We start from the raw sequence: 12233 nt of genomic DNA on the forward strand, positions 1-12233 counted from the left end.
CCCCAACCGCCCTGCAGAAAATTTTATTAACACCGTAAAAACGCTCCATCGTCAGACATGGGTTCATTTTTTAGGGGTGCCCACATTCTGGGGGGGCTCTCAGAGGGGAGGGGGGGTTCAGGACCCCCCCCCTTCCTCAAGGCCATGTTATAATTTGGGGTTTTGGGGTTCAGGCATTCCGGATTCGGGCTGCCAGCAGGGCGTTCTCCTCCCGCAGTGCCCGGCAGTCGCTGAGGATGCGATCGAGGCTGGCGGGGGGCTTGGAGCTCATCTCCCCCTCGATCTTTAAGGGGAAGGGGGTATAAAAAATGAGGGGGGGGGAGGGATGGAAAGAGGGGGGTCCCATGAAATTGAGAGAGGAGGGGGCACAGAATTTGGGGGGAGAAGCCCCAAAGAGTTTGGGGACACGGAGCGAGATTTGGTGAGATGCAAAAGACAAAGATTTGGGGTTTGAGACAGAAAAAGGGGTGTACAAAAATGCAGTGGAAAAGCCCCAAAAGCATTTGGGGGGGGGGTTCCCCAAATCTTCCCCCCTCCTCCCCCAACTCCAATCTGGATTCAGTCTGTCCACCCCTCCCCCATTTTCCCAGACCCCCACCTGCTCCTCCAGGTCCCGGATCTCCCTCTGGATGGTCCCGGTGTCCTCAATGGTCTGGATGAGCTGGGCACAGTTCTGGGGGGGACAACACAAATATTGGGCTGAACAGCCCCCCCATATCTTCATCCTTCCCTAACCACCCCCAGGACCCTCTCACTTCCATCCAGACCCCTCCCCATTCCACCCAATGCCCCCCAAACTCCATATCTCCACACTTCCATGTCATTAAACACTGAGCACCCCAAAATCCAGCTCTTCCCTCCCACCCCCCCAAAAAAAAGTGGATCCCCCCCCCTCCCATTACCTCATGCAGTGCTGCCAGGTACTTGTAGGCCTTCCTCACCACCTCATCCCTCTTGGCATCCTGGGGATGGGACACAATTTGGAGGGGGGTCCCCAAGTCACATTCCAATGGTTTTTGGGGTCCCTGGGTCCCATTTTGGGGGGTTCTGGGGGTCCCTGGGTCCCTCCATGGTAGGTCTGGGGGTCCCCTTTGGGCTGAGTTTTAGGGCCCCAGGTACCATTTTGATGGGTTTGGGGTCTTTGGTCTCTCTGCATTGGGTTTTGGGGGCTTTGCGGTTCCTTTTGGAGTGGATTTTGGGGTCCCTGGGCCCATTCCGATGGTTTTGGGGTCCCCTGCTTTTCCATGGTGGCTTTGGGGGACTTTGGGGTGAATTTTGGGGACCCTACATCTCCTACCTGGTCATTTTTCAGGGTCTCAGGGGCTCTGGGGTCTCTTTTGGGCTGAGTTTTGGGGTCCCTGGTTCAAATCTGGGTGGGTTTTGGGATTCCCCATAGGTTGGGGGGCTCTGGGATCTCCTTCCTTATAGGATTTAGGACTCTGCGACACCCCAATTGTCCCTGAGCAGAGTTTAGTCCCCTCAAGACCCCCCTCACATTCTCCAGAGCTCCCCATACTCCCTCACCACAACCCCCACAACCCTTCAGGACCCCCCAAAACCCTTTCAGGACCCCCCAAAAGCCCCAAACCTTGAAGAGCAGCTCGTCGGTGACGCTGAACGTCCGCTCCAGTTTCCCCACCAGCGCATTGATCTCCTTCTGCAGGGCCCGTGTGTCCACCAAAATCTGGGGGGGAGGAGAGACCCCATTAATTTTGGGGTACAGCCCCACTCCCAAATCCTCAGCTCACCCCATCTCCCCCTTCCAAGATCCCAAACAGGAAAGCATAACCCCCAAACCTGATGCCAAAATCTCATCCTGAGAGCCACGAGGACCCCAAATCCCCCTAATTTGAGAATACAGCCCCCCCTAAATCCCCAGATCCCCCAAACTCTCTTCTCCAACCTCTTCCGAGACCCCAAGTGACTGTGATAACCCCCAAACACACCCCACAAACCCCATACAGACCCTCAAATCCCCACCCTGAGTGCCATGGTGAACCCCAAAAACCCCTATATTCGGGGTACAGCCTCCCCCAAATCCCCCCTCCAACCCCAATATCCCCAAAAAGACACCATAACCTCCATAACCACCCCACAAAGCCCACGGAAACCCCCAAATCCCCACCCTGAGAGCCACTGGGATCCCCCAAAACCCCATTTTTGGGGCACAACCCTCTCAAATTCCCCCTCCAACCCCAAGACCCCCCTCCAAAAGACACCATAACCACCCCACAAACCTCACAGAGACCCCAAAATCCCCACCCTGAGAGCCACTGGGACCCCCAAAACCCCCATTTTTGGGGCACACAACCCCCCAAGCCCCCTCCTCCAACCCCAAGACCTCCCAAAAAGACACGATAACCCCCAAACCCACCCCACAAACCCCATGGACACCCTCAAATCCCTACCCTGAGAGCCACTGGGACCCCTAAAACCCCCATTTTTGGGACACACAGCCCCCCAGACCCCTCCTCCAACCCCAAGACCCCCCCCAAAAGACACCATAACCACCCCACAAACCCCACAGAGACCCCAAAATCTCCACCCTGAGAGCCACTGGGACCCCCAAACCCCCCATTTTTGGGGCACACACCCCTCTCAACCCGCCCCCCTCCAACCGCAAGAACCCCCCAAAAAAACTCATAACCATCCCACAAACCCCACAGAGACCCCAAAATCCCCACCCTGAGAGCCACTGGGACCCCCAAAACCCCTATTGTTGTGGCACAACACCCCAAATCCCCCCTCCAATCCCAAAAGCCCCCCAAAAAGACACGATAACCCCCAAAACCACCCCACAAACCCCATGGACACCCCCAAATCCCTACCCTGAGAGCCACTGGGACCCCCAAAACCCCCATTTTTGGGGCACACAACCCTCTCAAACCCCCCCCCCTCCAACCCCAAGAACCCCCCAAAAAAACCCATAACCATCCCACAAACCCCACAGAGACCCCAAAATCCCCACCCTGAGAGCCACTGGGACCCCTAAAACCCCCATTTTGGGGGCACACAACCCTCCAGACCCCCCCTCCAACCAAGAACCCCCAAAAAAGACACGATAACCCCCAAACCCACCCCACAAACCCCATGGACACCCCAAAATCCTCACCCTGAGAGCCACTGGGACCCCCAAAACCCTTATTTTTGTGACGCAACACCCCGTAACCCCCCTCCTCATATCCCCCTACCCCAAAATTTGGAACCCCCCCCTCCCCCCAACCTTCCCAATCTCCTCCTTCTGCTTGCGGATGTTGCCGACGATCTCCAGGATCCGCTGCGTGTAGACGGCGCGGGAGACATCGCGGGGCAGCGCCTCCAGCTCCACCAACTGCACGTAAAACACAAAGGGGGGGGGGGAAGGTAGTCACCCATGGACCCCCCCTCACCTTTAAACCACGAGACCACCCCCATAAATTCACCAGCTGCTTGTAGAGCTCTTCCTTGCGCCGCGCTTCCTCGGCTGCAGAGCGGCTGCGCTCGTGGAGGGCGCGGATCTCCGACAGCCGCCGCGAGGATTCCAGCTGGGGTAGGAAGGGGGTGGGGGGCTTGATGGGGGGCTGGGGGAACCCCAAAAGGCACAGAGGGGGATCCCAAACCTCCTGGGGTTGTCCCGCAGCCCTATGAAGCCGTGGGGAAGGGGAGCGCGGGGCTGGGATGCGTAACGAAGGGGATTTTATGGCGTGTAATCCCATAGGGAAGAGGGTTCTGTAGGGTATAATCCCATAAAGAAAAGAAACCCGGGGACCCAAAAGCCATAGATCTTCAAATCCTATAAGAAAAGGGATCCCAGAGCCCATAATCTCATAGGAAAGAAGTTCCTGTGCTCTACAATCCCATAGCGAATGGGACTCCAAAGCACCAAAATCGATGAAGCTCCAAACCCCATTAACTATCCCAGAGCCCATAATCCTACAGAGAACACGGTCCTGTAGACTATGATCCCATAGAAAATGGGATCCCAAAGCCCCTAAACCCATACAGCACCAAATCCCGTAAAAAAAGGGATCCCACAGCCTGCAATCCCAAAGGGAAGTGGGTGTCATTGTCCACAATCCCAGAGAAAAGGGGACCCCAAAGCCTCTGAACTCCTAAAGCTCCAAATCCCATAAGAAAAGAGACCCCAGAGCATCCAAACCTATAAGGAGAGGGATCTCAGAGACCCTAAAACCAAAGAATGATCCCGCAGCCCCCAAAGCCAAAGGGAATGGGGACCTTGGAGCCCCTCAGCCCCCAAAACTAATGGCAAAGTGACCCCAGGACCCCATGGTCCCCAAAACCCACCAAAATGGGACCCAGGGACCCCAAAACTCAGCCCAAAGGAGACCCCAGACTACATGGGACCCCAAAAAAAACTACCACAGAGACCCCAGGACCCCAAAACCCACCCCAGGATCCCCAAAACCTATGATGGAAGACCACTGAACCCCAAAAACCAAGAAAATGGGACACAGGGACCCTAAAACTCACCCCAAAGGGGACCCCAAAGTCCCCAAAACCTATAATGAAAAACCAGGGGACCCCAAAACCCTCCAAAATGAGACCCAGAAACCCTAAAACCCACCCCAAAGAGGAACACATAGTCCCCAAAACCTACCATGGGAGAACAAGAGACTCCAAAACTCACCCCAAAGGGGACTCAGGGACCCCAAAACCCATCCCAAAGGGGATCCCAAATCCCCCAGCACCCCAAATCCCCCAGGAAACGATACAGACAGAGCTCCCAAACCCATAGGGAAATGACTCCAAAACCCCTGGAAATCCACCCTCCCCATCAAAATGAAGCACACCCCAAATCCATAAGAGACCCCAAAAGATCCCCCAAACCTGAGCGGAGTCGCGCAGGGCGCGGAGCTGCCGGTACTCGGTGAGGAGGGGTCCGCGGTGCCGCTCCCACTGCCCCGCCAGGCTGACGATGCGCCGGCTGCTGGCTTCCACCACCGCCTGCACGCCCCAAAAAACCCCACAGACCCCCATCGTCAGTCCCCACATCCCCCCTACAAACCCATCCCCACAGCCCACATCGCCTGCCTTGCGGAGCCCTGAAAATTCCCTCCCACCCCTTCCCCCAAAAAATCATCAGATCAGACTCAATACCCCAATGTTGACCCCAACACCTCAGTGTTGACCTCTACAACCCCAAACTGGTCCCAATGACCCCAAAATCAACCCTAGTACCCTAATGTTGACCCCAATACGTCAACATGGATCTCTGCAACCCCAAACTGGTGCAAGTAACCCTACATCCATCCCAGTACCCCAACGTTGACCCCAGTACCTCAACATGGATCTCTGCAACCCCAAACCTGTCCCAGTGACCCCAAAATCAGCCCCAATACCGCAACATTCACCCCAGTACCTCAATGTTGACCTCTACGACCCCAAACCTGCCCCAGTTGACCCCAAAATCAGCCCCAGTACCCCAACGTTGACCCCAATACCTCAACGTTGACCTCTACAATCCCAAACTGGTCCCAGTGACCCTAAAATCAGCCCCAGTACTCCCAAATCCATCCCAATATGCCAACATTGACCCCAACACCTCAATACTGACTTCTACAACCCCAAACCTGTCCCAGTGACCCCAAAATCAGACCCAATACCCCCAAATCCATCCTAGCACCCCAATGTTGACCCTAACACCTCAGTACTGACCTCTACAACCCCAAACTGGTCCCAATGACCCCAACATCAGCCCCGGGACCCCAACATTGATTCCCAACAGCTCAACACTGAGCTCTACAACCCCAAACCTGTCCCAATGACCCCAAATCCATCCCAGCACCCCAACATTGACCCCAATACCTCATCATGGACCTCTGCAACCCCAAACCGGTCCCAGTGACCCCAAAAATCAGACCCAGGACCCCAACATTGACCCCCAACAGCTCAACGTTGACCTCTATAACACCAAACCTGTCCCAATGACCCCAAAATTATCCCCAGTGACCCCAAAATTGATTCCAGCACCTCACCATTGACTTCTACAACCCCAAATCTGTCCCAGTCTCCTCCAAACCGACCCCAATAGCCTCAAAATTGCTTCCTACAGCCCCCAAATCAGCCCCATAGCCCTCAAATGGATCCCAATAGCCCCCAAACCGACTGCAGTCACCCCAAAATTGCCCCCAGCACTCCTAACTTTGATCTCTATAACCCCAAGAACCCCAAAACTGATCCCAAGAACCCCAAAACTTCCCCCCAGCGCCCCAAATATGCCCTCTACAACCCCAAACCCACCCCCCATTAACCCCCAAAACTCACCCCAGTGGCCCTACACTGACCTCTACAACTTCACAACTGACCTTAACCACCCCAAAACTGACCTCCACAGCCCCAAAATCATCCCAATAACCCCCAAATCGATCCCAATAACCGCCCCTCCGTAGAGCACCACCACCACCTTTCCCCCTTCCCCCTCCCCCCCAATGGTTCCAAACCCACCTCGCAGCCCCGTAGGGGTCTTCACCCACCCCCCCCCCCCATCCCACCCCAAGACCCCCAACCCCCCCCCAACCTGCAGCTTGGCCATATTGCCCTCTGCATCCGGCAGCAGCTCCACTGCCCGCGTCTTCAACCGCAGCGCATCCTCACGGCCCCCCAGCGCCATGCGGCCCTGCTGCACCTCTGCCTCCACCTTTATGGGGTCGGGGAGGGGACACGCACCATTAGGAACCCCCCCCCCCCCCCAAAAAAAAAACCCCACACCCCTCAGATCACCCCCCTGTCAAACCCACTTGGCTGAGGTTGAGCTGGGTGTCCCGCACCGCCCCGCGGCACCGCTCGATTTCGGTTTCCAAACGGGTCAGGGTCTCTTGGAGGGAGGATTCCTCGCTGGCCTGGCGTGCCCCCCCGTCCTGTAATGGGATGGGGGGCGATGAGGGGGGGGGGCATTGCCCTAATAAGGGCGTCCGTGAGGTTCTGAGTGAACCCCCACCCCCCAAAATCCATCGGTGGGGTTGTAAAGTAAACGCCAAAGCAACAGGACCATCAGTAGGGACCAGAGTGAACGTCCCCCCCCGCCCCCAAAAGCCATCATTAGGATCCAGAGCTGGAACCCTGACCCCCCCCCACAAAAAGAAACCCATCAGTGGGGTTCAGATTGAACCCCAAAATCCATCAGTAGGGCTTCGGAGTGAGCTAGGAAGAGTTAATAGGACCATCAGTAGGGTCCAGAGTGAACGACCCCCCCCTCTTAAAAAACAAACAAACAAACATCAGTGGGGTTCAGAGTGAACCCCCCCACCCAAAAAAAATCCATCAGTAGGGTTCAGAGTGAACCCCCCCACCCCCAAAAAATCCATCAGTGGGGTGCAGGGTGAACACCAAAGTAATAAGACTATCACTAGGGTCCAGAGTAAACACTCCCCCCACCCCAAAAACCATCATTAGGATTCAAAGTAGATTCTGTCCAACCCCCACACCCCCCAAAAAAAAAAAAACCCACATAGGTAGGGTTGAGAATGAACTCCCCCATCCCCCCACCCCCCAACATCTATCAATGGGGTTCAGAGTGGACACCAAAGTAATAAGACCATCAGTAGGGTCCAGAGTAAACAGCCCCCCCATCCCAAAAGCCATCACTAAGAATCAGAGTGGATAACCCCCCCCCCACCCCCCCCAAAAAACATGTAAGTGGTGTTGAGAGTGGACCCCCACCCCCAAAAAAATCATTAGTAGGGTCCAAAGCGAAGGCCCACTCCCCAAAAAGCCATCATTAGGATTCACAGTGAATGCCCCCCCCACCCCAAAATCCATCAGCGAGGTTCAGAGTGCCCCCCCCTCAAATAAAATAATTAGGGTTCAGACCGCCCCTACTGCCATCACCTCCTCAGAGCCCCCCCTCGGGGGCAGCAGGTTCTCAGCTGCCTGGATCCGCTGCAGTGCCATTTTAGGGTCCTGGGGGGGCAAGATTACATCAGTCCCCCCCCCCAAAAAATCCAACAGCCCCCCCAGCAGCTTCCAGACCCCCCCACCTCCTCATGAGTCAGGTGCTGTGCTCGGGTGAAGCGAGATCCCTTGGGTAGGGCCCCCCCGACCCCCCCAGCCCCAAAAGCTTCCCGGAGCCACGTGGGGTCCAGGGGGGAATTTTGGGGGTGGGGGGGGCAAGCTTGGCGCAGGGGTTCCAACGCTCGCAGCCGTGCCCGCAGCCGCTTCTTTGCCACGTATTCCTGGATGGGGGGAAAGAGGGGGGGGGGACACAAACAATAATGGGGAGGGGGAGAGAAGGCTCTGACCCCCCCCCCATTCCCTTCCCCCTCCCCCCAAACCCATTTTTCAGAGAAACTTCCTCCCCCAACCCTGCCTCCCCCCCTACCCCCCCGGTGATCATCTCACTTTTGGGGGGTGGGAAGCAAAATAATGGAGAAGGGGTCAGAACCACCAGGACCCCCCCCCAATTAACCCCTTCCCCAATTCCCACTCTTCAGATTCAGACCCACAGCATCGTCGTCCCCCCCCCCGCCACCATCCCACCCCAAAGAGACCCCCCCCAGACCCCATAAATAACCCCCTACTCCACGGATGACCCCCCCCTCCCCACCAAGACCCCATAATTCCCCCCTTGATGCCCCCCCCCCACCCCATAGCTACACCCCCTCCTCCCAAATGCCACCACCCACACCCCACAAATGCCCCCCACCTCTCTCCCTCCTCCCCCCTTCCCCCCCCCCCCAATTCCCCCCAACTCAGATCTCACCTGGGGGGGCAGACGTGAGGCCAGCCCTGCCCCCCCCCACTCTGCTTCCCAATCACGACGGGCGCTCATTTGGGCCATGTGGGTCTCCAGGAGCGATGGGGGGGTCCAGGAGGGCAGTGGGGGCTGCTCTGTCACAGGGGGGGCCAGCCCCCCAAAATACTCCTGCAATTCTGAAAGGGGGGGGGGGGGGGCAAGTAAACAGTTGATCTCCCCAAGCCCCCCCCCAAAAGAATCTCCTAAACCAGGCCCCCCAAAATAAAAAGCCTCCCTAAAGAGCAATAAATAATGCATTCAACCCCACCAACAGACGTCTTCCCGCCCCCCCCCCACACCCCAAAATTGGCTTTTTCCTGCCCCCCCACCCCCCAAATCCTTACCTGGGGGGCCCCCGCTTTGGGGCAGAACTATGGGGCAGGTGGTGAAGGGACGCAGGTGAGCAGCGCCCTGGTGGAAAGAAACCACAGTAATTAGCTTTTTCGTTAACTAAGATTATAAGTAGGAATTTTAACATGGGGGGGGGGGGGCTCACCTGGAGGCGTTGCAGCCGGGGGGGTCTGCAGGAGGGGGGCACCCAGGGGGTCCCCAGTTGCTCACGGATGCGGGCGCCGATGGCTCGGAGCAACGCTCCCGATTTCCCTGATCAAACATAAACCACATTGGAAGGGGGTGGGGTGGGGGGGAGAAGATCCCCATTAACTTTAAAGATGCCCCCCCCCCGGGATAAAATCCATACCGGGGGGCTCAGCCCCCCCCTCGCTGTCATCTCGGGGCAGTTTTTCCACCAGGAAGAGGAGCAGACGGCGCGTGTCGTGTTCAGAGCTGTACAGGAAGGTCTGGTACCCCACATCTCCCCCAAATCCCAGCTCCTGGGGGGGGGGGGGAAGTAAGGTTGGGGGGGTCGGTTATCCCAAGTGGAGCCTCCAAATTGACCTATATGTTTTTAGGGCTTTTTTTTTTGGGGGGGGGGAAGAGCTGAAGAAATGTGGGGAAATTGGGGGCTGGGCTGAAGGGGGGGATTTGAGAAATGGGGGGGGGGGGAATAGGAAGAGCCTAAAAAATGAGAGTGAGGCTAAAAAATGAGAAGGGGGGGGGGGGGGTTGGAAAAACATCCTAAAGAATTTAAGGGAAATTTGAGCATATGGGGTTGGGAATGAGGCGGGGGGGTGGGGGTCCTGAATGGGATTTGGGGGTTTTTGGGGTGGGGGGGAGGAGGGGAGCCTGGGGGAAGACCAAAACTTATTAGAAGGGGTGGAGGGGGGGTGTTGGGAGGGATCTGGAAAAATAGATGGGATGACCCTAAGAAATAAGAGAGGGGGGGTCCGAGAGAGGTGGGGGGGGGGGGGGGCATGGGGGAAGACCCTGAGAAATGTAGGGGAAAGTCAGGGGAGAAATGTGATTAGAAAAGACCTGGAGAAGGGGGGGGGCTCTGAAATGAAAAGGGAAGGGGGGGGTCCTGAAGGGGGGGAATAGGTTGGGGGGTGTCTTTGGGAGAAGACCCTTAGAAATTTAGAGGAAAATTAAGGGGGGGGGGGGGGGGGGTGTTAATGTGATTGGGATGGACCTGGAGAAGGGGGGAGGCTGTGAAATGAAAGGGGGTGGGAGTCCTGAGGGGGGGGGGGGGGTATCTGAGGGTGGTGCCTGGGGAAAGGGGGGAGTCCTGGGGAAGGACCCTTAAAAATTTAGGGGAAATTGAGAGGAAGATGGATGGGGGGGGGTGGGGGAAATGTGATTGGGATGGGCCTGGAGAAGAAATGGGATGGGGGGAGCTATGAAAAGGGGGGGTCCTGGGGTGGGGGAAGCTGTGAAGGGAGGGGTCCTGAGTGGGGGATGGTGTTGGGGGGAGATATGAAAGGAGGAGTTTTGAGAGAGGGTGGGGGGGTCTCCGTGGGTGGTGTTGGGGGGCAGCTATGAAGGGAGGGGTCCTGAGGGGGGTCTCTGAGGGTGGCTTTGGATGGGAGATATGAAAGGAGAAATCCTGGGGGGGGGGTAGATAGGGTGTCTCTGTGGGTGGTGTTGGGGGGCAGCTATGGAAGGAGGGGTCCTGAGAGGGGGGGTCTCTGTGGATAATATTGGGAGGAAGAAGCTATGAAAAAAGGGGTCCTGAGGGGGGTGGGGGTCTCTAAGGGTGGTGTTGGGGGGGAGAAGTGAAAGGAGGGGTCCTGAGAGGGGGGGGATCTCTGAGGGTGGCATTGGGGGCAGCTATGAAAGGAAGGGTCCTGAGGGGGGTGGGTGGGTCTCTGAGAGTGGTGTTGGGTGGGAGATATGAAAAGAGGGGTCCTGAGGGGGGGATAGGGGGTCTCTGTGGATGGTGTTGGGGGGCAGCTATGAAAGGAGGGGTCCTGAGAGGGGGGGGGGGGGCAAAGGGGGGGGAGGTCTGGGGGGGGGTGTTTGGGGCAGCTATGAAAGAAGGGATCCTGAGGGGGGGGGGGTGTGGGTGGGGGGTCTCTGTGGGTGGTGTTGGGGGGGTTTGGGTACCTGACATGCAGCGGCGAGGTCGGAGGCGAGCCGGAAGCGTGCAGAGATGCCGGGGGGGAGGTGGGGGCTGAGGGGCCCCCCCAGGGCCGGGCGCACCGCCCGCAGGCACCGCACGGCCGCCTCCACCACCAGCTCTGCGCTCAGCTCCCGCACGCTCTGCACCTCGGGGGGCACCGGCCTGGGGGGGGGGGAAGGAAACAGCAAGGAGAACCGCCCCCCCTCCTCCTCAGCACCCCTAAATCCACCTGCAGACCACCCCCCATCCATCCAGGCACTGCCATCTAACGGGACCCCAACCCCTCCCCCCTCCCCCCCATCAGGATACTCAGCTCTCCCCCACACACAAGGACCCCCCCCAAAATCCTCCCCCACCCCCTCTCCCCTCAAGGACCACCCCCCCCCCCCCATTTCTTACAGTCACCCAAGAGGTCACCCCCCCAACCCCATATTCCTCCCAACTCTCTTAGCCTCTCCCCCCCCCCAAACTCTCCATGCCCCCCCCCACCCCCAAGACTCCCCCAAGCCTCCCCAGTATCCCCCCTCCCCATTTCCTAGTGTCCTCCCCCAACTTCACCCATCCCCACATCCCCAGTTTTCTTAGGTTCTTCTCCCAGACCCCAACCCCCCAAACCACTCCTTGCCGCCCCCCCCCCCCACCACCCAATTTTTTCTGCCCCGTTTCCTTTTAACCCAAGGACCCCCACTCACGTCCCCACTTGCCGCAGCGAATGGATCAGGATTTTGTCCACTTCCTCCATGGTGGCAGCGCTGAGGGGGGGGTCCCAAATCCTCTGGGGGGGCCTAATGCTTAAAAGGGGGAGGGGGGAGTCAGGGCGCCCAGGACCCCCAAAACCACTCTTTTTCTATTCTCTTTCCCCCCCTCCTTTACCCCTGGGGTTTCTGGGGGGGGTCCTCAAGGAACTTTTCTGGGGGGGGGGGGTCCCAAGGATTTGGGGAGGGACCAAAGATTTGGGGCTCCGCCGGCCCAGCACCGCCCCCGTCACGTGACGAGAAGCTCGTCTATCACGTGACGCACAGCACCTCCCCGCCATGTCACGTG

The 12233-nt window shown here is 57.9% G+C and overlaps 1 protein-coding gene across 1 annotated transcript; it reads right to left on the bottom strand.

Moving 5' to 3' along the window:
* Nucleotides 1-135: 135 nt before the first annotated feature.
* CCDC22 (CCC complex scaffolding subunit CCDC22) lies at nt 136-12111 on the bottom strand. The gene is made up of 18 exons (XM_090126505.1): nt 12063-12111; nt 11882-11980; nt 11174-11351; nt 9432-9564; nt 9228-9334; nt 9076-9142; nt 8699-8868; nt 7977-8171; nt 7828-7899; nt 6738-6857; nt 6518-6637; nt 4828-4944; nt 3423-3524; nt 3224-3331; nt 1589-1684; nt 903-962; nt 599-673; nt 136-283 (listed from the first exon to the last, which is right to left on the bottom strand). Exons 2-18 carry the CDS (start codon nt 11929-11931, stop codon nt 170-172), a joined length of 1884 nt encoding a protein of 627 aa, XP_089982631.1. The 5' UTR covers nt 11932-11980; nt 12063-12111; the 3' UTR covers nt 136-169.
* Nucleotides 12112-12233: the final 122 nt, after the last annotated feature.

This window comes from Phasianus colchicus, chromosome 29, assembly GCF_987193195.1.
Source record: "Phasianus colchicus chromosome 29, bPhaCol1.hap1.1, whole genome shotgun sequence".
Taxonomy (NCBI): domain Eukaryota; kingdom Metazoa; phylum Chordata; class Aves; order Galliformes; family Phasianidae; genus Phasianus; species Phasianus colchicus.

Coding starts and splice junctions, on each gene's coding strand:
- CCDC22 (XM_090126505.1), bottom strand. CDS start 11,931: ATGGAGGAAGTGGACAAAATCCTGATCCATTCGCTGCGGCAAGTGGGG. Junction 9,565..11,173: donor ACCTCGCCGCTGCATGTCAG/GTACCCAAACCC, acceptor CCCCCCCCCCAG/GAGCTGGGATTTGGGGGAGA. Junction 284..598: donor TCCGGGACCTGGAGGAGCAG/GTGGGGGTCTGG, acceptor TTCCCCTTAAAG/ATCGAGGGGGAGATGAGCTC.